General features: G+C 45.3%; 1 protein-coding gene across 8 annotated transcripts in view; it reads right to left on the reverse strand.

The window, feature by feature from the left end:
* The window catches only part of CAMK2G (calcium/calmodulin-dependent protein kinase II gamma), a 117,454-nt gene that overhangs the window by 63,377 nt on the left and 27,524 nt on the right, over positions 1 to 26,553 (reverse strand). For 7 of the 8 annotated variants that reach the window (XR_774362.1, XM_010567770.1, XM_010567768.1 and 4 more), the window contains exons 2-3: positions 2,750 to 3,092; positions 2,354 to 2,413 (exon numbers count right to left, since the gene is read on the reverse strand). Coding sequence is in view for 7 of the 8 variants with exons in the window: in XM_010567770.1 (XP_010566072.1) it covers positions 2,354 to 2,413; positions 2,750 to 2,969 (280 nt within the window). In the remaining variant the exon portion in view is untranslated. Of the gene's footprint in view, positions 1 to 2,353; positions 2,414 to 2,749; positions 3,093 to 3,520; positions 3,862 to 26,553 lie in introns of those variants that run through there. The other variant, XM_010567767.1, reaches the window with a different exon arrangement.

Below are 26,553 nucleotides of genomic sequence, written 5' to 3' on the forward strand. Positions count from 1 at the left end.
TTTAAATCGAAAGATTCACAGGTTGATGTACAAAACAAGAGTATCCTTGGTAGGACAGGTGAAGCAGTTCTTCCCCCTCTAGTCAGCACTGACATGGCCTTAGTTGGAATCTTACGCCCAGCTTTGGGCATCACATTTCTAGAAAGATATGAAGCAACTGGATAGAGTCCAAGGAAGGAGAAAGAAAGAAAAGGGAAAAAAAAAAAAAAGACTGGAGGTCTAGAAAACATGACGTATGAGGAAAGATTGAAAGAACTGGGTTTGTTTAGTCTGAAGAAAAAGACGACTAAAAAGAGACATGATAACAGCCTTCAAATATGTAAAAGATTGTTACAAGAAAGAAAAACTACTTTCCACATATACTCCGGATAGAACTAGAAACAGCAAGCTAAGATAGCAGCAAAGCATGTTTTTTCTAATGTCTAACTGACAGAAAAATTAAACATCTGAAAGACTGCCACTAGGGGCTGTGGAATCATTAAAGGTTTTTAAGAACAAACATGCCTGGAACCAGCCAGGTATAAAAGGTTTTCACAGGACTGCTGAATGGACCATATGACTCCCCGAGGTCTTAGTCAACAGTTTGATTCTGTGTTGTAGGCATAAAACTTAATTCCTTGATTGCTATTTGTGACCACCTGTTGGGTTTAGAATGACTAGTTTCTTTATCTTAAAAGAAAAACTGTTCTTCCTAGGAAGACAAGAAATGCTCTGTAGAAAATGCAAGAACCACTGACATTCCACCAGACTGTCTTTTCCAAACCACAATACAACAGGAGACAAGCATTGCCACTCATTACAGATGAGGAACAAGCTGTAGAATTGAACCAGGAATGTGGTATGTTTCTGTTTTCGGTATGGTTTACTCATAAACATTGTTTTCCTCTCCTGTATAAGATTTACTCTGTGAGAGGCCTGGCAAGAAAAGATGCAAGAAATGAAAAAAAGGAGAGATGATGAAAGCGAAGTTAAGGCCAAAACAAAAAGTGACATCACCTACTAAACTAAGTGAAGCAAGTCTTATGGGGCAAATGAAGCTTGATAACTAGCTAATTAGTTTTAGTCATTGTGAATATTGCCAAGCACTAAATTTACTGGCCAATATATTCACCAGGGCAAATGACTGTAGAAGGTGGCCGCTGCTCCCCTCCTCATGCCATACTTCCACAACTACACTCAGATGCAACAGAGCTCTTTCTGCTGAAAATCTGCTAATAAGGTGCTTTGCATTTTGTGGGGTCCCGAGCTTGTGGAAATGGCTTCTTCATCACATATGGAATAGGCTACAGATGTTAGTCCACGGGGTATGCTATAAGGCACCTTTCCTCTCCCAGGTCTTCAGAGGATTGGAGCAAATGATTACGAAGCTGAAAGTCAGGAGACCAGACAGATGCCCTTAAAATGTTATGTACACTGACAGACAGGGTTATGCAAAAGAAAGACAATGTAATGCATCACAGGTTTCCCAGACAGGGATATTTAACAGTGGTTTGGTTGAAGGTGGCATTTGGTATTTCTTAATGTTTTCTTAAATAAATTAACTCAAATTAGATCTTAGCTAGGATCCTAGAGGCTTTATTTATTTAAAGATCCTAAAAAGGGAATTATTCATGGTCCAAATTTTTTGCTCAAAGCAACTTCCAGCAATGTGAAATTTCTCTAAAAGAAAACTTAGGACAAACTTCCATGGTGTTTTGGAACTAGATAAAAATCCATGCCCTCTTTCTACAGTTCAGTAAATAATGTAGTTTGGGTTTGAAGTTGTGCCTTATTTTGCCTCTTCCTGTATTTCTAGACAAAACTATTTCCTTTATTCATTAGTGTTTGGTTTTTGGTTTGGGGGGGGGTTTCTGACCACTGCAAAAATAGGCAATTTGGTTTTGGCCTCTTGTTTATAGAGCAAGTGGCCACTGTAATGCGAAGAGCTGACATATTAGCCTGCCCTCCTTTAACTTGGGGCATGTCATTGAATACAGCACTTAAATGGATATGTCAAAAAGTGCCAAAAGAGGAAACAAAGACGAGTGTGGGGAAAAAAACCACAACAGCTCACTCCTATTGCAGAATGTCAGAGGAGCAGACAAGAGTCATGCATCACCCAAGGAACAGGGACAGCTCTGCACGGGCAAGCGGACGGCAACACAGCACACTGGTGACCATCTGGGCCAAGATGCTAAGGAATGAGACAGGGTCATATGCAGAATTTGTCAAAGAGAGAAACTGAGGTGATTTCAAAAGGCAAGTTTGACAAGTTGCTGTGAACATTCAGAATACATCTGCTCTCTTACAGTGCACTAGATGAGACACATTACTCATCCCTCACCCCCATCCCTCTGAGCCCAAGGAGGTTTACCAATATTTGGATGCTTTAGAAGTCGGCAGATTCGAGCTTCACGTTCCAGTTTCTGGTGATCTGAAAGAGAGTAATAAACAAGGTGTTAAGCACCACAACTGTGAACTAAGCTCTTGTTCATATTCAACAGAGAATGGAACACAGTGACCCAGCAGACATCCAGAGGGCTAGAAATTGCTGGAACATGACTGCCTCCCAAAACCTCACAGCTCTTTCAGGCAAGGGCTATGCAGCCGAGGCTGCAGGAGGACCTCCACTCCTGCTACAGAGCTAGCACTAAACTGATATTCCCTCCTTGGATTCAAAGTGAGTAGCAGCAGAGTCAAAGACACCGCTCTTCTGTCAGCCCCACAAACATGCAGAGCCACTTCCAGTGATACCCCTTCCGAAACTTACCCCCTTCTCCAAGGCTGGAGAGGACGAGGAAAAGCCTCTGAAGTAGTAGCCCATATGAAATGGGAAAAGGACCTGCTTCCACTCCAGAGAAACAACTGGGGAAGAAGGGCAGAGTAGGAGGGAGAAATGCACAGCTCCTGCTAGTGCACAGCGACCACATGAAGTAGGGAACTCTGCCAGCTCCAGTGAACTGTAAAGGTAACCATACTTCAGTACCCATGGATGGACTCGCTGGTGAAATGCTGATCAAGCACTTCGAGATCTCCAGGCGAGAAGTTCTGCCCAAATGCTAAGTGTGCTTATTCCAGCCCAAAGGCAACAACAGTTCAAGCACAACTGTCATCTGGATTAAAGAAAAAAATATCAAGGAAAGTAAAAAATGGTTTGTCCTCCCTAGAAATGTAACAAGCATGAGTTCAAGGAAAGGAGAGGGAGACAGAGCAACTCTGCCCATCTTAGCCAAGAAGCAGGGGGCATTTTAGCCACTGAGGCTCAGACAGGGGATTTTTCACTACAGCAAGGATTGAGTCCTGAATTTTCACTCCAAAACCCCCATCCTCTCAAGTGAAAAGCTCACACCAGAAAAGGATCCGAGGGAGGCAAATCTTTTAGGCAGCCCTTGCAGCTGCTAAACTCCAGACTCTTGGGGATGCAGTTGCCTAGAAAGAGGCAAGAAACAAGGACTGCCTGTCCTCCCCAGTCCAGTCATCAAAAGAACATAGCAAGGGGAAGTAGCAGTCCCTACCCAAGCACACAGGCTTGAAAACACACCTTCTCTGCATCCCCTGTGACACACAAGTCTTCTCCACACGAGTAAGCAGGACCCTTGGCTGGTTGGGCTACTCAGCATATCACTGGTAGGAATGCCGCATCCTCAGATTTATAGGAAACCTGCTAGAGACCCACTTCAACAAAGCCACACTGCACTGCTCTGCCTGAGAACAGCTCCATGGTCTCTGCATGGTCTTCCCTTCCCTTTGTAAAGGAAGGCTTTGGGCAACTGTTCCTTATGAGCAGAAGACAGAAACCAAGCCAGATCTCAGCTCAGAACACTCTTCTCTCCCAGACTGGGAATAGCAGCTCAGGGCACTGCAGGCTTTCTGTCTTCTTTCCCACAGCTGAACTGTAGAAAATGTCCCAATTAATACTTTATAGGGCTGAGATGTGCTTACATCCTCATCTGCTACTGTTCAGGGATGGGGGAAGGTAAATGACTCCTTTCATCTGTCCTTCCTTCTCAGTCGTGGAAATTATTGTTGTTGCATGTATTTTACAGTTCTCTGCCAGAACCACTCTCCAATAAAGTAGCAGGCAGCAAGAAAGCCTGGAGAGCTTCCAGGCGCCTGAGGCCTTGGTGCAGTGCAAGCGCTTTCTCACCTGCATTGCTGGGAAGTGGTGGGGGTGTCTTGTCTTCCCCTTTAGCAGCATCTCTCACAAATGAAGTTTTGCAAAACACAGTTGCAAGGTAACAGACTGTGCTGCATACTCTGCACTCGGGCCAGATTCTCACAGCAGGACAACAGTTTTAAGATAAACTATCCATAGCCCGCTTGCACGCCTGGGTCTTGCAAATTCCCCACTTACCCTCCCAGCTCTACTTGGAACTCCTACAGAAGGGGATCCTTCATCCACCCAGATCACGTTGCCCTCATGTGCAGTTACGCTTGCTGAGAGTCTGTTCCCAAGTACAAGGACACAGGGAAGCAGACAGCAAAAACAGCTGAGCAAAGGGGAAGGAAAGGTAAGAGCTCACCACGTGCTACTCAGCCACTGAGTCCTGACAGCCAGGACAGACAGCTGACCGGAGCAAGGCTCAAACAAAATGACATAACCATCAAAATGCCACGGGAGATGTAAATCAAGAGCAATTGCTCCCCTGAAATCCTACACCATCGTGCAGAGGGAGGGGAGCAGGCAGGGCAGCTAGTGATCATGGGCAGCAGCCACTCCAGAACTTGTGACAAGAGGTCATCACCCCACACCCCATCCTGCCAGCACGACACAGCCTGGCTGGAGACCAGAGGAGGAGTACAGTGCTCCGGTCACAAGGTACAGGAAACTATTTCTGGTCAGGGGGAAAGCATACCACACTCTTCTGTCTCCAGGGCAACAAAACAGGCAAAGTCAAGCACAACTTGCAGAGAGAAAGCGCACTCCAGCCCCAGGAGCAACAGCCCACAGCAGCCAGCCGCTGCAACTGAGAGCGGTGAAAGGTCAGGCTGGGTGGGTTTCCTGCTGCAGGTCCTCGAGGATCATGGATCCCCTTCCTGCAGGATCACCTATCCCGTTGCAGGTGGCACCAGAACACAGCCCAACCTGTGACTTGAAAAGAGCCCCCCCCCAGCCCCCAAAGAGAGCCCCTTTTTAATTTTTCTTCATCACCCAGCGGGCTTTGGCACAGTGTAGGCATTAGACTCTTGTTCCAGGGATCAGCGGCAGAGTCAATTTGGTACTCGTTGGGAACAATCCAGTACCTAAATGCGCAAGGAATAAACACAGAGCTGCAATTTTTCTACCTTTCTTTGGTCTAACAACGGTTATTCACAGTAGGAGACAGAAAAAACAAAACTCTAAGTCTGGCAGAGCAGTCAAAGGCAGGGCTTTAACACTTCTCTTGTACAAGGTCTCACCAAACCATAAAAATGCACGATGAAAAGATGACATGGGTTCAGATCTCTGCCTTACTGAGAGCTTGCAAAGCAAATAATTTCCTCTCCCTCTGCCCAAAAGATCAAACTTACTTCTGCAAGCCATTTGTGGAGTGAAGGAGTTTGTTCTTAATGCACAATGGAAGTACACCTTGTAGCTAACAGAAACACAGTGACACATCTGACCTACTTTACAGAATCCCAGGCATGGGACATTGTGAAAGGTGGGAAATAAGCCTAAAGTATGAAATTCAACCAGCAATTTCCATAACTTGCCTAAAACACAGTATATCCTTTAGAAAACATAAGGGTTCACATTCAAGACTTCAAGAGATAAAGCCATACACCCACAGAAGTTACTCCAAATGTCAGTTATCCTTCCTGTTAAAATCTAGTACTGCCATTCCAAGTCTGAATTCATCTACCTCCTGCTTCCAAATATTGGATTTCATTAAGCTCTTTTCCTGCTACGTTACAGAGCTGTCTAGCCTTGAACAACAGCTGATGCTTAAAACTTAAGTACAGGATATTACAAACACTCATCTAATATTCATTTACTGTTTTCCAGCCAAAAAAAGGGAATCTTGCTATTTGGACAATTCTTCTATCTACAGTCTGAAGCAATGAGTATCTACACAGACAGAAAAGTGCGGTCTATGTAGTTCTTTTGCAGCAAAACTTAAAATGTAAATGCTTAAGGAGATGGTGCTTAAAAACTTGATACACAGACTGAGGTGTGAATATCTATTTCTCTTCATTAGTCCTTTAGATGATATGATTTCTGCATCTTGGTTCAGCATGTGAGACTACACTTAACCCAAGTACCTTTAACATTATTGCTCTGCAAATACTGCGCTAAGTGTCATTCCAGCAATGTTAATACTGGGCTCTTCAGAATATACCTGATAACAAACGGCCTGTTCAGAAAACTGGGATTTCTTTGGGTTGGGCTTTGATTTGTCTAGGGATTTACTTTAATAGAAAACAAGAATCATTGTGTTACCATCATCTATGAAAGTTAAGGACCTGCAAAAATGAAGCTGCTTCATTTTGTACAAACATGCAGTCCGTTCACTGGGACAGGACTGCTCGTGTACAATGGACAGAAGTGGCCATGCACAATTAATAACGTCACAGCTGTAAGAAGCTCTAACTGAGCAGGTTAAAACAAAACCAACCCTGCCTGAGTACAGAAGACAGCAGACCAAGACCATGATAGTTTGGCCTGTGTCCTAAATGCATCAAACTTCAGCAGATAAACAGCATAACATGATGTAAAAGAAAGGTGTACCCAACAGAAATAAAAAACAAAATGTAGACAGCTTTACTTCATGAAAACCTGGCGATCTCCAGCAGGGTAGGGAATATGACTAGTTTTATACGGATGTGCATTTCTCACTCTTTTCTAAGAAAATCCTTTCATTGTCTGACCACTTCAGTCTGTTACCCGAAAGATGCAGTGGCAGAGATGGATAAATAACACAAAACCCAACTTCTGGGCTCCATTCTTCTCCAGGGAATCAGTTCCCGGTTTTCCACTCTAGCCACTACACGCACAGCTGCCTCGCAGGTTTCTCCTCACCAGGTCCTTCTCCTCCAAGGGTACCTGAGGCCTGGAGGAGAACATTTTCAGACACACAGACAGGGCACAGGACATCTAGAAATCCCAGTAGTCTAGAGCTGTCAAGTGAGAGCATTTCCATAACAACAACAAAAAGAAGATGAAGAAAAAGGTCACTGTGCCTAATCAGCCTGGTAGGAAGCTGTGCTGAGAAGGGGCTCCCAGGAAAGCACAGGGAGACCTGTCTGCATGGAGCTGAGGTATGCTTGCAAAAGGCAGAGTCTGGGGAAAGACACCTGCAACAACCCCAAAAAGAAAATCAGTCCCAAGCAAGCGGGGTGAGGGCCAAACTTGAGCCAGGGAGCAGGAGAAGACGGTGGGTGTCAGGTGCTGACACTGCCACCTTGCACAGGCAGCACAGCACAAAACCCTCCTGGCTTTGGACATAGCTACAATGCCCTGACTCCCGCTCCCGAGAGACGTGGAGAGGGGTTTTGTTTCAGCTGCAGGTAGCTGCCACACAAACATGCTTTCCAGCCAGAGTGCTGCCACAAGCTCCTCAAAGGACCAGTGACCAGGGAGATTGAAAGAGATGTGCCCTTTGCACCCCATCCCCTCCACCTGCCCAAGGAACGCTGACATTTATTGCTCTAGGAACAAACGTCAGCAAAACCAAACCTATTTCAGGTAGTTCCTTCTCCTGGCAAGCAGAAGACAGCATTAAAAACTAATTGAAAAAGTGGACAAAACAGTTATTGAAATAAATCAAACCAAGATTCATCAGTGAAAGTGATTAATTTCATACCTACCAGAACACAAGGTGGAAAAGTTAATTCTACCACACTTTCTTCAACAAGCCTTAGAAACACAGCAGTGTTTCGAAACAGTTCCACATGCAAAGGAGCACACCCACTGCAGCGTTTACTGGCTTACTTTACCAAACTACAGCTATACTGAGGTCCTGTGGCTAAAGCTCGCTCTTTAGTTAGTACACTTGCCTTAAGAAGAAAAAAGAAAAAAGGGTGCGGGTGCAACTTTTAGCAGCCTAAAAGTTTAGCCACCCCAATGGGAAGGCAGATTCTTTCCTAAATGCTGTAAAAATAAGCAGCAACAAAACTAACGCTTAGTTGTGAATCATCTCTGTTTGATGACAAACTGTGTCATGAAGAAAAAAACCTTGATCCTCCCTTTACCAATACTTAATCTTCCTGCTCTCAACTGGAATACACAATCCGGCTGCTCAATACTACAGTCCACCTGTCTTCATCCTGCACTAGGATCATGCTCTATCATTGCTGTTAAAGGAGGCTTGAAGCTATCATTCCTGTGGGAACACATTCTAGATTACATTTCTGAGAATGGGAAGAGTCCAGAAGAGGAATCAAACCCAAAGCAATAAATTTGGTTTGATTGCTGTCATCATGCCATTTCCGGGAGATAGTCAATTGGTGCCAGCTGCTAAGAGACTATTTGAGTTGCTTCAAGACAGAAATCGAATTTGCATCAAATACATTTTGTAGTGTGAGACTAGTCTGAGCCTTCAGGTTCCTTCATGCTCTTCTTTGCTTGTTTAAATTTAAACTTCCTCTCTGAAGACATTCCCAGCAAAAGACAGCCAGCTCCCTCATCCCACACTTCAAGCCACAGACTTTGCCCCGCATTCTTTTATTTTTCCAACAAGACTGTGCTACAGAACAGCTGAGATCTCTCAGCATTTGCAGTAGGGTGGCAGAGGACAGTATGCCATGCCACACCACCACTTTAAACATGAATACCAGCAAGTCTCAGATCACCACCATTTCCCCTTCTGCAGAAGTTAGTAGAAACAAACAAAAAATCATCCTAGGCCTTAAGAATGACTGGGGCCCCTGTAGATTCAGTATATCCTTTCTGACAAGAGCTAACAGCAGATGCCTAAAGAAAAATAGAAAGAAAATAAGCATATAACAACACTTCCCAAATGCTCTTCCTCCCTCCCTCCAGCTACTTGCAGCTAAGGACTTTGACATTTCCATTTCAGTGTTTCTGCATTGCCATTTCAAAGACCAGCCAAAATTAACAGCATACTACCCCCATTGCAGGCGACATTTCTGAAAGCCAAAGTCTATTTTCCAGCCTCCCAGTGCAGAACGACCCCAGTGGCACGATGTCCCAAGCGCGAGGGCAGAGGGGCACCCATCCCCTACCACCACCACCAGCATCTCTGCTGCAGCAACTGCGCAAGAGTCATAAAGTCACTTAGAGGAAGACATGGCTGGAGCGAGCAAGTGAAGATGAAACAGCAAAACTCCACTTTTCTTACCCAGTGAAAGCTAGAGAGACAAGACCGTGGTGAAATCCTCATCACTTGCCTTCAGCTACTGACAGAGGAGGAGGTTCAAGTGCCAATAGGACATAATAAACAAATACAAGACTTCTTTCAAGAAATGCCATAGATGTACTTTCTGACAAAGCCTTTCCTCTAGCAAAACCACTAATGTTATTACTTTGTAACAGCCTTTTCCCACGTTCTCCCAATGTCCCAGAAACAAACAACTCCTCACATAAAAGTGTAATACTAGCCCTAAAAGTACATACACACATGGATCTTAAAGACAGCCAGAAAGCTCACACATTCGGTAACAAGCTGTGTTTCCACACACTAGTATCTGTGAACCCCTTGATATTACTGTACTGGAAACACAAACCAAACAAAATAAAAGGAACGAACTACAGAAACTTAGAACAGAGTTTCCACTTTTTTGTTCAAGTAATGCAGAAATTATACTATCAACACCACAGAGTAGAAGTCAAGATGGTTTAAATAATTATATTTGCATCTCCGATGAGCACCCTGAAGAACAGGCCAGGGAAATTTATTCTCTTTTCCAGTATTTCATTACCTTGTACTTACTTTGCAAAGATAATCTAAATGAAGGCAGATATGAACAGGTGTACAACAGTGGCAAAAGGAAATAAGGTATTAAAAATACCTAAAAGGGGTGGATATTTTAAAAAAAGTCATAGTGTGCACCTTTGCCATTGCAATTTCTATGCTCGGTGTCATTCAAAGCTGCCTTTTCTTTTCACATGCATATTTTTCATATCAGCAAACAACTTGTCCAATATTTTTCTTCCTGGTAAAGGAAGAATTCCTGTCCTCTTGTTTTCAGCAGGAATGCATACCCTGAGTATTACCTATTGTACACATTATAAAGCAAAAGAAAAGCAACCTGATGTGCACAGTAAGAGGAAGCACAGAGCTTGGGTTCTCACAGACACCAGCAACTTTCCAGGAACTTCAAGAGTCAAAGGAAGTCAAATTACTGAATCAGCGCAGGCTCACAGCTATAGGTGAGAGCCATCTCTGTCACAATTTACGATGTGAACACACAGGGGTTAAGTGTACTCAAGCCTGACATGCCATTCCTTGCCTAAAAAGGCACAGATAAAGCCAATTTTCTCTCTCTCATATAGAACTCCCACCATTCAGCTTAGGTTCTTGCCTACAGCAGATCCCACAGTTTGACCAAAGCCAGCACTGCAAAGCAACATGAAATCTGAATGCATGTCCGTGCACCAGTATATAGAAAGGAAAAGAGCAAGCACCCCAGCCATCCACTCTAGGCATAGTCCTTGGCTTCACATTTGAGATGAATTCAGAATCTGGGCAAAGAACCTCCTTCCGAGCTTGCTACAGCACCCAGTGCAGGATTTTGTAAACCCCTTGACAAGACATCCCTCCACAGCATTTGCCGCGCCCTCCCCACCTGACCCGTCCTTCCCCACAAGCCACAGGCCCCCAGAGCCCCTGATCTTCAGGCTGTTTTGAAAGCTGTTCCCAGTCTTATTCAGCCAAAAGCAATGGGCCAAATAGAACCCAGTGGATTCAGCCTGAAGCCTCAGTATCAGTGCAACCACTGAAAAATGAGCCAGCACCACGTCTGCATTAGAAGGGTGGAGGCTATCTGCCTACAGAACAACTAACACAGGCACAATTCAGGCCCTAGTCAAAGTCTTCAATAAGCTCTGGCCTAACACACATGCCATCCCCTCATGTACAAGCCCTGCTTCTGGTCCACATCTCCTTTTGGGGCATACCAATTCCTTGCTGGCAAGATAATGTCTCTTCATCTCCCCGGTCATCCTTCCCATGTTGCCAGTGGGATATAAAAGGCCTGTGCCAACTCTGCTTTATTCTGTGTTTGCTTTTCCCATCAACCAGTTACTTCATTTACTAAAAACCAATGAAGAATTTCCAAGAGCTTCTGATTTGAATTACATTCCCCCTCTTTTTTCCTGCTAGCCATCAGCTTATTTCATGCCACCATGATGGAGGCAAGTCATAGAGGGAAACATCCCTTCCAGGTTCGGTGGTGAATAGGTGGGAAGGAAACGCTTCACTACTGAGGTTACCTTCCAAACTGTGTGCCAGGTTAACACCTATGGCCACAGAAGTCAGTACCTACAGTCTGCTGCAATAATCAAGAATTCTACCAATTGACCATTAAACTACCCACCAATTCACCTGCTCCATTGGCTACTGCAGAGTGCCATTTCTTGCTTCTACAAGACTTCTTCCTTGCTCAGGGTGGGATGAAAAACAAGGAAAGACAGCACTGCAGTGAGAGGTACTGGGAACCATTCCTGCAGCAGTGCATTGTAGCTCCCCTCTGAAGCAATACATCCTCCAGCTGACAACAACAAAAACACAGCCACCTTCCTCCTGACCTGAAGCAATGGAGATCACCAACCACAAACACTGACAGGCAGATGTAAGCACAGCAAAGAGCAGGAATTCTTCTATCTCATTTTATCTGCTGTGGCCAGGAGGCGTTAACTGCATCCGCCACAGTCCTGACACAGGAAGAAATGTGTTGTAATTGTACTCCCCCTAAGAATGATGCAACTGCCGTGCTGTCCAGCCTGGCGGGGCATCGGCTTGAAGGCCTCCACCAGGTTTGTGATGAGCATAACAGTGTATTTTAGCTCTCCTTGGGCACATTGGGTCAGTCTAGTTTCAAAAGCTTAAGAGAGCCTACAGCCCAGAGGAAGGAAGAACTGTGGGATGCAAACACAACTAGCAAAAGGAATGAAGTTTTCAAACTAGAAGATGCTAAGCTCCACAGCTTTGAATGGCCAAACGACTTCCCTTTTCTCGCACCAAACCAGCAAAATTTAGCACAACCCTCTGTCCCCAACCCTTCAGACCTCATATCATGTAAGAAGACTTTCAGTTCAGAGCACTTGTCTAGTCTAACTCTCAAAACACAGCCCCCCATACCACCTGCACCCCACCCCTCCCTGCACCAGAGCCCTCCCCCTTCCTTCCCCGCCCCACCTCCTTCCCCCAGTAGGGCTGCGGTTCAGCATGTTCCCCTCCATTTTGCCTCCTGCAGCTCGCGCTTTCCTCTGCAGCCCCACATCCTGCAGCACACGCTCCCCCAAGCCCATGTCCCTCAGCACAGCATCCCCCCAGCTTCCTGCAACTCAGCAGGGAGACATACCCCTTCCCTTCCCTGGCAGCCCTCCACTGCACACAGGGCAGTCCCAGTGCAGCCCTCCCATCCCTTATTTTCCATCTGCAATGGCACCTTTTTTTTTTTTTTTTTTCCAAACTGCATTTTACAAGTAAATCAGGTGCTCAGCTGCTAGTTTGGGTGCAGAGCCAAGAAACCAGTGCAAGGGGGAGGGGAGCTGATGTAGTTTTTGTTTCATGTGACCAGCTTACCAGCAACTTCACTGAGACCAAGAACACAATCTCTCCCCACACTCCTCCTTCACCACCAACCCTTCCCCAGATGCTCTCACAGCAAAGGTGCAGAGCAAATGCACAACATAAGGGTCCGGCATCTCATTTGACTACAGCCAAGGCTGAAGTCAGAGAAGAGTTGAGACACCAGCCTCACACCCCAGCTGATCATCCAAAGGCTTACATGCAAGGAGCTGATCTTTCCTATAAAACAGCAATTAGTCATGGAAAACTAGTGGCAGGAAAAATTAAAAAATACAGTATTAAAGGTAGGGCAGAGTGGAGGAACATGCTCTGCTGCTCCACAGGTGTTGGGGTGGTTCCTCCTACACCACTGGAAGCATGAGATCCCCAAGAAATGCTGCAGCGCAAATGACGTCTGATGTCCTGACATGGCAACTTGAGAGTCCATCTGCATCTCTGAGCACGAGTTCTTGGGCAGTGTTACAGACAGCATGCTATGGTGTCCCATGCAGAGAAAGGTAGAAGTTGTGGGTTAGGGGATTAAGAGGCAGGAGGCTGCAGGTACAATGCTAGCTTCCACACATGTGCAACTACATTTCTTTGGTTAGAATGCTGGGGGGTGGGGGGGAGTGTTTCAGATCCAAGAGGCTGGCTGTAGAACATGTGTTTAAAGAAACATCATCCCAACATGCTCCTGCAGAGGTTAAGAAGGGACAAGTGATTTTTGAAATAAACATGCAGTCTAAATTTTAGAGGGATTCCACATACTTTCTGCAAGGAGATGGGCAGTACAATATGCACGGCAGTGTCTCTTAGCTCACACTAAGAGCTGTGTGATAATGTTTTTCTTGGGTGCCCTTTGCAGAGCTCTTTTTAACTGTCCCTAGACCTGCAGGCCACAAGCAGAGATTTTGGGAAAATAGAAGTTCTGGCAAATTTCTAGAAGACAGATACTTTGGGGGGGGGAGGGGGGGAGATGTTAGAAAACAAAAAATCCCCATAGAAGAACAACTACTTCCATAGCATCTTTTGTTGGAGACTCTCTAGGTGTGTAACAAACATTTACTATGCAGCCTGAAAACCCCTGAAGCACAAGGGTTTTTTTCCTGTCTTTAAAGAGATGGAAGAGAAACGCAGAGGTACTGAAACCAGAGACCATGTCAGTGACAAATCTGTGAACAAACTCAGATCTTTGGAATTTGAGTCTCACTACCATGTTTTTCAACTTTCTGCAGAAAGACAAATGAAGATAGAAACAATGCAGTTCAATTTTAATGGATTTTGAGTAGTCTCTCAAAGCAAAAACTGATTGGGGCAGCACTAGCACTGCTGCAATACCTCACCGTATCTCACGCTGTGAAGCACGAAATCCTACCTCAATGCTATACGAGGACCTAATGGATTTTTATCATAAGGTCCAGTGTTCAGCAGTGAAAAAAAAAATTTAAAAAACAACATTTAGCCTGTTAGGGTGGAACTGCCACCTGACAAAGCCTGTGTTGCACTTGACAAGAGCACAGCCTGTAAACAGCTTCCTTCATGTGGAAGCTCCAGATCTGGCCTGTCTGGTGAGCACAACAGCTTGAAAGTAGTCGCCCTGCCCCATCACCATGCCTGCTTTCAGATTTCCAGGGAAAGAAGCACTTGACTTGCATCTTTTCCAAAAAAGCAGCTGTTATGCTGCAGTTTTGATTTATTCTCTGGCTAAGTTTATTTCTTGTTTTGATGAATGTTTAATGCTCCTGGCTAGATCAGTTTAGACCCTGTTTGCCTGGGAGCATTTAATGCTGCTACATTACTGTAATACTAACTTTAAGGCCATCTACAGCTTTTTTCCTTCCCACAAGTCTTCTGCTGTTGTCTGGATCTAAATTATGTGGTGCATTTTGGCACTGAATTCCACAGCACCATATCAAGATGACAGACACTTACTGAATCTCAAGAGATGGCCAGATTTGCTGATTAACAGACAACATACCCAGAACAGCAATCCTTACTGATTAAGTTCACCTCATATACTGTTCAGCAAAGAAAGACTGAGGATGAGGGATTGAAATTGTAGATGTTATGTTATCTCAAAGCATGCAGATCTGTAAATTGCTGCCTATCCCAAGCAAAAAATGAGAGGGAGGTGTGTCAGAAGGAGAAAGAAAATGCAGAGAAACCACTATTAAAGCACTAACACTAATATCTACAAAGCAACTTTCTGTGTTGAGACTGGGTTTTAATGGGGTGGCGGTTACGAAGTCGAGCCAACATGTCTTAAGACTAAACCCTCCTTTTTCTACAGAACACACAAATGAGGAATAGTGGCAGAGAAAGCTTCTCCCACGCTACCCACCAGACAGCCTTAGCTCTGACTTAAAAGAAGCACTTCCACCCTACAAACGTTACTTTGGCACAGACAAGTTGAATCTCAAACCAAAAAAATACAGCAGAGTATGGTCTCTTACGGCCGGTGCCTGAGAAGCCTCTGCAGTCCCATAAGAGCTCCGTGGAGCACAAAGGTGGGATCCAGACTGCAGCACCCCTTGTTTAAAGAGGCTCCCCAACAGCCACCATTCCCAGCAGACAGCATGGTAAAAAAAAGTCTCCTTATGCTTCCTCTTTTGCCATCTCTACCTGGACAGGTGGTCTAGCCACATGAGACTTGGGACCCTGCTCATCCTATCACCAAAACTGCTATCTCCATTTCAAGGTGAATGCTAGCAAAAGTGATCCCTACCCCTTCCTCAGCCTCTCTCCTCTTCTTCAGTTCTTCTGTCAAGCAGTGTATCCAAATACTGCAGTCCTTCAGCACAGCAGGCAGAGGACAACTACAGGTGTCTGAATACAGTGTATTGTGAAGATACTGCTGCAGCCCCAGCATAGAAGTACATAGTTCACACAGCTCACCAGAAAGCTGAGGAACATAAGAAAACAGAAGTACAGCCCTTGACCTAAAAAAAAAAAAAAAAAATTAAAAAAAAATATATATAAAAATAAAAAAAAATACTCATCTGTGCTGTCGGACTGGGCTCTGCAGCAAAAAAGAAGTTCCCAGGTCCCGCAACCCTGCAGGGGAAGGAGACAGTGGCAGGGCAAGCGGCACTGTTCGGGGCTTAGGAACAGCGAGCCTCCCAAGCTGCTTATATCCAACACAGCCAGGATCTGAAACGACAGCACCCAGTGGGCAGGAAGGCCTAGAAAGCATGTCCTCTAGGCCCTAGTAAATGCAAGCATAAAATGTGCTTCTAAAAGAAAAACATTAATGACACTTGTAGCCAGGAACACAGACAGGAGACAGAGATGACCAAAGAAGTGTCCAGAGGGAAGCCAAAGCCACAAGAAAAAGTATGGAGCATGGGAAGGACAGAGCACCCACCAAAAAGAGCAGCGCAAGGGAAATGTGATCACGCGAGAAGAGAAAGCCCAGCTCAGAGATGAGACTCATTGGCCTTGGTGAAAGGGAGCAAAGGACAGCACAGTGGCTGCCCAGGGCAGGCTGTTCTCCTTCATGGACCATAACCCTCAGCAGCAGCCTGGAGCATTACTGACCATGTCACCCACAGTTCAACAGAAAATAACCCTGGTAACCTCTGATGAGTCTACCAAGAGCTGTGATCACAAAGTAAACAGTTTTCCATTTTACAATTATTTAAAGAATTTTCTGTACTTCACGCTGTCCCCACATTCGTTCTTCTACCACACCATGAAATGTGTTTCTCTGTTCAGCTGGAGCAAAGCCACCAGACCCTCCAGTCACCACCGCCAAGGTGGCGCCTGGAGAGAGCATTCAGCCTAACAACATCAGCCACCATGCAAAACAGTGACCGTGCTGTTGGCTGATCAGCTTAGGAAGTTTCTGCCTCCAGCCCATCTGCTTGTTCTCACCTCCTCGGCCGAGTCCAGTGCCAGGTCAGCTGTTTGGGTGGCAGCCCTATGACCAGGGAAGGAGAAGAGAGGCAGAAAAGGCAATTTTAAATCTTCTCTCAAGTCAGTTAAGCTTCCAAGGCAGTTGATAAAATTAACAACCTTAATAGAAACTGCCCACTGCAAACAGCAACCAAATAAAGCTGCTAGTTCCCAAATGGCTGATGACCAAGCCACAGCTGCGACAGGGGGAGGAGAGGGGGAGAGTGCACATAAATCCTTGAGTGAGTCACTCACTGCCTGCATCCCTGCTGGCCTAGATAAATGCTGCTGCCAGTCGATGATGGGTGCCACAAACCAACTCTTAAGCCCACAGCATCCCTGCTGCTCATATCCTGGCTGGCAGAGAGCCTGCACTGAACAATGCAATCTCTGTGCAAGTGTGCAAGCAGGAGAGGTAGTCACAATGGCTATTAGGTCTCTGAAGTTCCTGTATGGCTCCAATAGACTTTTATGTCTCTTCTTGTCCTTGCTCCTGCTTTCAGAAGTCCTCCCTCAAGGGCTGGGATCTCAGGCAGATAAGGGTGAAATATAAAGCTCCTCCTTTTAGATGAGAAAAGGTTGAGAAAAAAGTGAAAGCTAATAGATAATAAAATCAAAATAGTGATGAAGACACCATGTAGGAAGTTGTTCCTCGTCCCCGTACTGGTATTAGTTTGTTTAGAGTGCTGGCTGCTCACTTGTACCATCTGAGCAATGAGTTCTGATGGATCACATCAGGACTACCTTACCTCAATGCTGAAGTTCAGGAAGAAGGCAGCAGTAAGTCTGCTAACTACAAAAGCACAAAATGCATCGGAATTATGAGCAAATCATATCAAGTCTAAATCACATGTGTAACATCTTCCCTACAGATGCACCGAGGATAGGGTACTGGTTTAAAACGGACACTCCAGCTAGTTAGATCTCTACAACACAAAAGAAAGCCTCAAGTGCTGTAATACTGAGGCACCACAGCTGCAAATCCTGCAGTAATGTCATTCAGTGTTTTAAGAATGGAGGGTTTTAATTAAGTCCTGTAGTGCCTAATGCAATCCCTACAGGAGAGCCATTAAAGTTCTAACTATCCTCACCCATTGAGTACATGACAGATTTCTTTTCCCCAGTTTCGTAAGTGTACAAACACACCAGAAGGAATGGGGAGAGAAAAGGAAAAGAACCTTGAAGGAACAGAGAGAGTCTTCATTTTCTACATCTGAAACACTGGTGTACACACTGGATACTGAGGATTTCAGCACGATAGTCACAACAAGAAGAAAGGGTCAGGCCACAAACTCTAAGTTTCAGGCTAACGAAGTTAAATTTTGCAATTTGTAAATTCCACCTTCTGTGTCACACAGCTCTGAAAACTTCCCTGATGACTCGTGGTTGTGAAACAACAAAACACACAGGACCCTGGGTAAAACACAGTTGTTCTCACAGTTATAATTGCCTGAGATAGCACTGGCTTCTCCTCCAAACCATTATCATAAGTAGCTCAGGGAATGCAAAGAAATAAAAGAACAGCTTATCCTTTGCCTAATCCATCTATTTCTCTGGCCTGAAGATGTATCCTACAGTGGTTTTCCCACTCCCTACCACAAAAACCCCATCATTTAAGATGCACCTGCAAAGCTTCCTCATCTGTAACTTTTAAGACCTGAGATGGAAGGATTACAATGTTGTCACACATGGTTAAAAGCAAGGAATATGCACAGAAGAGAGAGCACCACAAGGCAGAAAGTAAGATGCTGCATAGGGCACCTGTCTCAACCAAGAGTATGGTAACAGCAAATCCTACCAAGTATACGTACATGCAATAGCTTCATAAAGGGTCACCGATACAACTAAATATCGAGGAAATGTCAACAGTTTAAACTACTTGTGCAGTCTTTCTACAGCCCCCTAGACAGGCAGGATTGCTTGAATGCTTTGGTGCCAGGTTTCCTTAAGGAAACTGCAGCCAAAACAAGTGTATCTGAACTCATTTACTGCAATACTAACACGTGAAGAGGAAAGAGATGAGCATTTCTGCAGCCTTCAGAACAACACAACTCACACTGAGAAAGAAAGCAAGAGAGTGAATGAAACAGAGTGGTCAAGACATGAAGTGCTGCCTGCCCTTCCCTAAGGCAGGCAAAGCAAATTGACTATGCTAGTCTCGAGAGTACTCTGTCCAGTCTCCAGTTGGGTACTCCAGCCCACTGATTCTCCTGAAGCACTCAATACTGCTACCCTTTCCAAACAGTTTTCTGGCTAGCAATGCCCATGTGCCAAAAAACAGGCCAGCCCAGGACATGATGTATTCATGAGGTCTCTAAAGTCTCCTGAAAATGCAAAGATATCCCACCTTAAAAAGGCCTGCCTCCCACCCAGCTCTGGCAAAGGTATGCTAAAACACAGCAAATCCCTGCTGTACAAGAAAATGGTCCACCGACTAAATGAACTATGGAGAGCCAGAGGAAAGCAGCTTCCCATTCTACTGTGCTTCCAAATATCACATAAAAACACAGCAATGGACAAATCAACCAGTGGACTTGGAGACCTGGGAAGACTTCTTTATTTCCTTCTATCAGTTGAGTCGGTCAGTCCAATATCACTCCAGTGTAATCTGTGCTTAACTTCCCTGAGCATCTGGCTCCTGAGCACAGAACATACGTCACATGCCCCAGTGTTTATACATCTGTGCTGAAGGCAGATTTATATCAACTGGCTCAGGTCCTGCTTGTGCAATCGATCACCCTTTGTCATATTTGAAAGTGGCATTTCTTTAGCCAGACTCTGGGATCTGGGACAAGAGGTTCCCCTGACAAGCTGTCAGGGAGCCCAAGAAGTCAGAGATAAAAGGTCTCTGGGAGGAGGAAGTCACTAGGATTGTTGAGCATGTGTGGAACAGAGCAGGGGTCTATGTTCTTCAGAGAAAGAACATTTTTAGAAGGAACAGCTTGATGCTGTTCTGCTACCAGCAATTATGCTAGGTTTTAAATAGCAAATATGTTTCCTTTTAGTGACCAGAGTTTGATTTAATGTCCGATTGCAGCACAGATTTCTTGCTTTTGAAGTGCAAGTTTCCCTCTTACACTCGTCCCATCTCACCATACTTGTGGACTTCTTCCTTAATTCACATTTTAGCTAACAGATTTGTGCTTTTAAATAAAACAATTTTTCATTTTGAAACATAAGCAACAAACTTAAAAGGCCTCTAGAAGAAGATGTGTACTTTGTTTCTTTATACTAAAGTCAGCAAGTAACTTCATATAAATCTTAATTCAGAAGGTACCTGAAAGACAGCTGAGGGTCACTGCTGATGACCTGTAAAGTCAGGCAGACACATGGCACTTGGCTATCTCTACTTCTGCAAGCACCCAGGAGACTTGCGAGTGCAAATGTAGGCAAAAGCGAGCAACCATCCTGCCACAGGAGTAGCAAATAAGGCCAGCTATAAGCTGGATATAAAGAGGGGGTGGGGAAAGGCTGCAGCAAAGACCTAGTGTCATATCAGGACAGGCAGGGAGAGTGACCGAAGAGAACAGGTCATGATCTGGCTGAGGGGAAGGGCAGGATGGGAGCTGCAGAGCAACAGAGACAGAAGACAAGGTACCCTCCTGCCAGATAAAGGACACACACACACACAAAAAAATTAACAAGACAATTTCTTGAAAATTCTCTTTTGTAACATTGCAGTGACATGTAAACTACTGCTCAAGCAGCCAGATGAATGTGAGAGGCTGGTTTGCACAGAGAGGGAAGGAGGAAGGTGCACTTGATGGCATCCTACAAAGAGGACGCATGGTATCACCAAGTACTGCTCTCCTTTGCTCCCTCCAGGAGGTTCACAAGGCAGAGCTGGAAGGACAGTATTTGATGGCAGTAAGACACCGTTTCCTGTCCTTGCTGCCTTGAAAATAGCAATATATTTGAGGTGCAAAACAAACCAACCAAACTTGCAAGCAGTTTTCTAGATTTCTTTTCAGAAAAGGTCAATGTGACAAGCTCAGATACTTTGTCGTGGTTTAACCCCAGCCAGCAACTAAGCACCACGCAGCTGCTCACTCACTCTCCCCCCATCCAGTGGGATGGGGGAGAAAATCAGGAAAAGAAGTAAAACTCCCGGGTTGAGATAAGAACGGTTCAATAGAACAGAAAAGAAGAAACTAATAATGATAATGATAACACTAATAAAATGACAACAGTAGTAATAAAAGGATTGAAATGTACAAATGATGTGCAGGGCAATTGCTCACCACCCGCCGACCGACACCCAGCCAGTCCCCGAGCGGCGAATCCCTGCCCCCCACTTCCCAGTTCCTAAACTAGATGGGACGTCACATGGTATGGAATACACTGTTGGCCAGTTTGGGTCAGGTGCCCTGGCTGGGCACGAGAAGCTGAAAATCCTTGACTATAGTCTAAACACTACTGAGCAACAACTGAAAACATCAGTGTTATCAACATTCTTCACATACTGAACTCAAAACATAGCACTGTACCAGCTACTAGGAAGACAGTTAACTCTATCCCAGCTGAAACCAGGACATAGGCTTTTATGGAATCTGCTTGCCAAATCCAAGACAGCACTCAAGAGCACTCTTGTTGAAGTCCCTTACGTATCTGTCTCCAATGATGAATAACCTTTGGGACCATGGAAGCAATTCATAGAGCAGGGTTCAGAGAACTTCTGTGTTACAGTTTTTCCTATTTGATACACAATTTCCATCTAAAGCTAAGCCTTCTATTGAATTACAAGTCCTACTTTTTAATAATGCACTTACCAAACATATGAGTAGTATCTCCATACACATCTTGGTGAATATTGTTTCTGGCTCTTTTGGGTATCTTGTTGGCATACTGTGTGTATCTGTAAGGGCCGGACAGCATGGCACTAGAACAACAAGCTTTCTCCAAGAGCTTTTAGCAAGCCCACAAGCTTCCTAACCTGCAGGCTGGAAGCTGTCTGTTGGTAGAGTGCCAAGAGAAAAATGGGATGCCCCTTCGCAAGGACGAGACGCAAAAATCAGGAGCAAGCATCTGAGCACGGTCCAAATGTACAGGACTAACGGCACACTGTCGAAGGTTTTATCAAAAAAGTTAAAGCAAGGTTTGATTCTCCTGCATTGTGGACATGACACAGGTTCCAGTATGAGAAGCAAAGATCAGCAGATGGAACAGAAGATCGCCTTAGGAGTGTGCCATGACCCTAACAAAAATGAATACACAAATTACCATATGGAATTAAGTCTCACATAAGTAAAAGTGGCAATAAGCTGCCTTTTGTAAAAGCACTGCATCCCCTGCTACACCAGTGATAAAAGTGAAATAAAACAAAAGGAAAGAGATCCCATCAGCAGCCTTGCTCTGAGCAACTGCTTTTATTTTAGTGAGACAGGAGGGGAAAGGAAAAAAAAAAGCCTAAAGCCTTCATTAGTCACTGATAGGATAAGTTGTATTTACAAAGAGTGCATTAGTCATCCACTGGTTTTGTTCCAGAGGGAGCAGAGGAGGGCTCTCTCTTCCCAGCTTCCATGGGAGACAAGGCCTCCGTGCCTGAAAGCGCAGCCGCTGCACGCTTCATTCCAGAAAGTGCTCACGACAGCACGAGGTCCCTGCAACCTTCCACCCTGGCACCGCCTTCTGCTCTCTGACAGACACCAACTATAGGAAGATGCAGGTAGAAAACAGATCCTTCCGATTAGTATTGGCCTACACTGCCTCTCAGGGCTCGGTCTATTAAGCACACATCAAAACAGCACCGCCAGCTCTGGTGGGAGGAAGATGCAGGAAAATACTGAGGCTGCAGCTTCTCTAGTAGCTGTCACTGCTCACATGAAAGCTCATCCACAAAGGACGATAAGAGTGCAAGACAAGCAATTCAAAGGTATTGCAAAGACAGCCACTCCTCTTTTCCTCCCTAAAGTCACAGCATGCTGCGGAAAGCCTAAAATACAGAGACCCTACCCTAGCCAGGGCAGTTTGAAGTCTCTGGACTACAGTGTACTTCTGCACAGCTTCTGTGTATAACCCAGCTCTCTGAACGTGCTTCATCCCCAACAGTCAGACAGGAATCATCTCTTCCCACACACCTCCTCCCCGTGTTCTGGCTAGGCCATCAGGAAAGGCTGTGGCAAGCAGGACCTGCCCCTCAGTATGGAAGGAGTATCGAGGAAATGCAGTGGCTGTGTTTCCAGCAGCACCTGCAGAAAGGTTCCTGTGCTAGGGAGCTGGAGGGTCTGGTAGGCTGGGGAATGCAAGACTTGTCACAGAATAAATAAGCTGTCCCTTCAAATACTGAACTGTTATCAACTCTTCAAGAGCTTCTGAGCTGCAGGGAATCTGCCTCCAGTTCATCTGAGAAATTCTGGGAAGTTCTCGAACTCCTGAGAAGAGGGCTGCCAGCTTAGTGCATGTTTTACTGCTACTGTTCTACAAATCTATTCATTCCTGTTAAAAAAATGAACAAAACAAAACCAAACCTGTAACCACACTCATGTCTGCCCTGCTAACAGTGATTTTGCTGCCTCCTCCCCCTGCCCAGCCACTCATTCATCTTCACACAAAGTAGCAAAGGGATTACGCAGATGTTGCTTTGCTATCCTGACCTTCTTAACCTATGCCCACGTGCCATCAGTGATGTTGTGTGTTCACTGCCCCATCATCCATATGTCAGAGGCTAACTCCCTCCTGGCTGCAGCCTCATTCAGAAGCTGGGTGGTAATTCTCATCTCCTGCTACACAGCTTCACAGGAGCAAAGACAGGAACCACCACCCTCCCTGCATGAGTGGGAAGCAACGTCCAGAGCACAACATGCTAGTTGTAAACCACAACTGAAAATGATAAGGACAACGCAAGCAGCATACCCAGAGTTGTATTTGACTGAGGGGCAGCAGGAATACTGGAAAACTGAATGCTCAGAGAGGAGGTCCTCAGCGGGGGCAGTGTAGAGCATCTGTGGATCTGTGCCTGGGGAAGAATAAGGGGGAGAGGGAACTGCATCATGAGGAACAGGATTTCACTCCAGCATCCAGCAGAAGCAGCAGCTCAAATAGAGGTGAAGCTACTGCAAAGGAACCACAGAAGGCAGCTGGACCATCAGTTTGCATATAAGTTGTTTTCTACTCCTGAGTGAAAGTCTCTGTCTAATCCAGAAAGAGAGGCTGCACAAGTCCTGCACAACAGGTCAGCAAGGATTTTCATAGTCATCACTTGACCACAGTAGGAACACAGGAAAGTTGCATCCCATCCAGCAAGGATAGCCTAAGAAGAGATGCTAAGAGCAGCCTAGAATAAATGCATGGTGATAGCCAGAGCACGGGAACAAACACCCTCATGATTCAGAATAACAGCTCAATAGATCTACAGCTGGGCAGGTTCCAGGTGAACAGGGGGAAAGACTCTCAAACTTGCTCAGCAAACTGGAAGAAGCATATACCAGACACAGGACCAGGTGGCAGGGAAATGTCTCTGGCCAGGACAAGAGGATAACTTCTGCATGGCCATCACTGCAACGATCACAGGCAGCATCGTTGGTGAACCTTATGTCAAGACCCAAGCACCAGCAAAATGCAGCTGTCAACACCTATCCACTACCACCCAAAACACACAGGGAAGCAGCAGGTATCTGTTATTTTGATTCCAAGAATCAGACCAAAGGTGGTCTTGGGCTCAGCCCCCCTGTCCCCACAGTTCTCCTCTATCTTCTCCAGCACTCCAGGCATCTGCCCTGGGGAGCCGCTGGGCTGACACATCCATAGGGCAGAGCAGAATCACCTTCCCAAGAACAATTTTCTCTAGAGCTTTGGGGGGGGGGGGGGGCGGAAATCAAGGCCTCTTCAAACCAAAATCCCCCAGACAAACCAGAACTCAGCTGCTGGGACTTACAAACCAACATAGCTAACAGCTCCCACAGTTTTCCAGGGTGCGTAAATGTGGTTAGGAATACATCTGCCACAGCTGCATTTCCATTCCTTTGGCAGGAAAGGTGTATGAAGGAGCAAAACAAAGCATGCTGCAGCACACATAGGTTACTGGGCTTTTTGGTCACTTTCCTAGTTTTTAGATCCCTTTTTCACATTTCAGAGGCCATGAAAATCACAATAATTCCCAGTGCACACCACAGCCACAGTGACCTCCGGAGCATTAAAAACACCAGCATCCCTAACACACCACAGTTAGCACAGACATAGGCTATCAAATCCCCAGGCTTCCCACTGTCTTCTCTTTGCTGCTCTGCCTTGAATGGACAGATGGGTGGCTCTTACCAGCATCTTCCATCCACCTGCCTCCTCACCTCGACTAAGAGAGGGGACAGAAATCACCCTTCCCTAGGATCTGATGATGACGCATCCAGCACTGTAGATAAGCTGTTGCCTATAACGACGACTCAAGTGGTCACACAGGTTTTTCTCCATAGGGTTAGGGGCTGGAAAAGTTCCAAAAGGCTGGGCTTTAGTGAACAAGACCCTGTGCAAGGGGATACCATAAGCAGCTGTTCTCTGGGAAGCCAAGACCTTTGCTTTAAAAGCGAGCAGCAGAGTGAGAGCTGGAGTAAAATTGAAGTGATAAGCAAACTGCATAACAATTTCCTCTGGACCTGGCACTCCCAAGCAGGAGAGAGACACCCAGTTTCTGATATTGTTCCTGCTGGGCACCTTCTGTCCTTGCAAAAGCACCTCAAAGCTTTATGGAGATGTCTACTCTGCAATGAAAGGTTTAATCATAGCATGAATACATATCCACATTAGCACTATACTCACTAGCAGGAGTAGTAATAGCAGGATTCATGGACTTTAACACAAATTGTACAGGCCTGCTGAGGACCTACACGTGCTTAAGTTGCTAGCCCACACTGAAATCCACATCACTGTGAATTCAATGCTATTATCTCTATACTACTAAGAATAAAGTTGGTGAAGTATGTCCTTCATGCTGCAACCACACTTTCTGCTACACTCTCAGCAGAGACCAAGCTCTCTCTTCATCATGAGATACTCACTACTTGTATATAGACTAGGAGAAGTGAGATAAAAGGAACAGAGAGAAAGAGGGAAGAAATACAGACACAAGATGAGAGACTTCTAATTACACTGTTTGTCCAGTCCTTCGCATTCTCCCACTCAAACACTGAACACATCCAGAGACAAGTTCTACAGTAATAATAGTAATAATAATAGAAAGACATATCAAAAAGGAGAGACACACAAAGAGCAGCTCCAGAAACTCATAGCACATGTGGGTGAAGTGATTACACTTCATATCTCGCAACTCCACTGCCCACAGCCAATTCCATTTTCAGTGCAATGAGCAAGCAGCGTCAATCTCCAGCTCAATGGGTGCAGAGATTTACAAACACACACACAGTAGTTCCCATTATGGTGGTCTCTGAGCACAAGCTACCGGCATCCATAGGTGCCCTGCTCTCCCACACTAGCTCTGCATTTCAAAACTAGCACTACAGGGGAGGAAACAAACAGGAGCCAGTTTTGCATAAGTTTTAGAGCCTCCAGAGAAGATCCAGGTAAGTTCAGCCACACACAGGACTAACTTGTTCCCACATGGCTGGTCCCCCACCTCAGCATGCTGGCAGCTCTACCTCCACATTTGAAACTGTGGTCACCCCCTTCAGATGCCTTTTTACATCACATCACCCAGCAGATGGGACAATAGCAGTAGTCACTTTGTTCAACTTATGCCTTAACTCTCCACTTGAGCATGCTACCCCTAGGTTGAGTTAATGTTCTCCCAGATCTGACAGTCAGGAGTGCTTTCAAATTGTACCAGAAAAGGGATTGCCAAGAAATACAGGAGGCTTCAAACACCCAGGACTTCATCCTTTCCCCTCCAAATGGCAGGTATCAGAAATAAAAGGTTTTCAAGTATCTGTTTCTGAATTTTGTAAAGATTGGGGCACTCTCAAAGACACATGTGTGGCAACAAAAATGAGGGCACAGAACTGAAAAGGGCTTTGGACCAGGAAGGTCAAAAGAATGACACTAACTAAGCCACTATCAACAG

Source organism: Haliaeetus leucocephalus, unplaced genomic scaffold (genome assembly GCF_000737465.1).
Source record: "Haliaeetus leucocephalus isolate CR32 unplaced genomic scaffold, Haliaeetus_leucocephalus-4.0 Scaffold229, whole genome shotgun sequence".
Lineage (NCBI taxonomy): Eukaryota > Metazoa > Chordata > Aves > Accipitriformes > Accipitridae > Haliaeetus > Haliaeetus leucocephalus.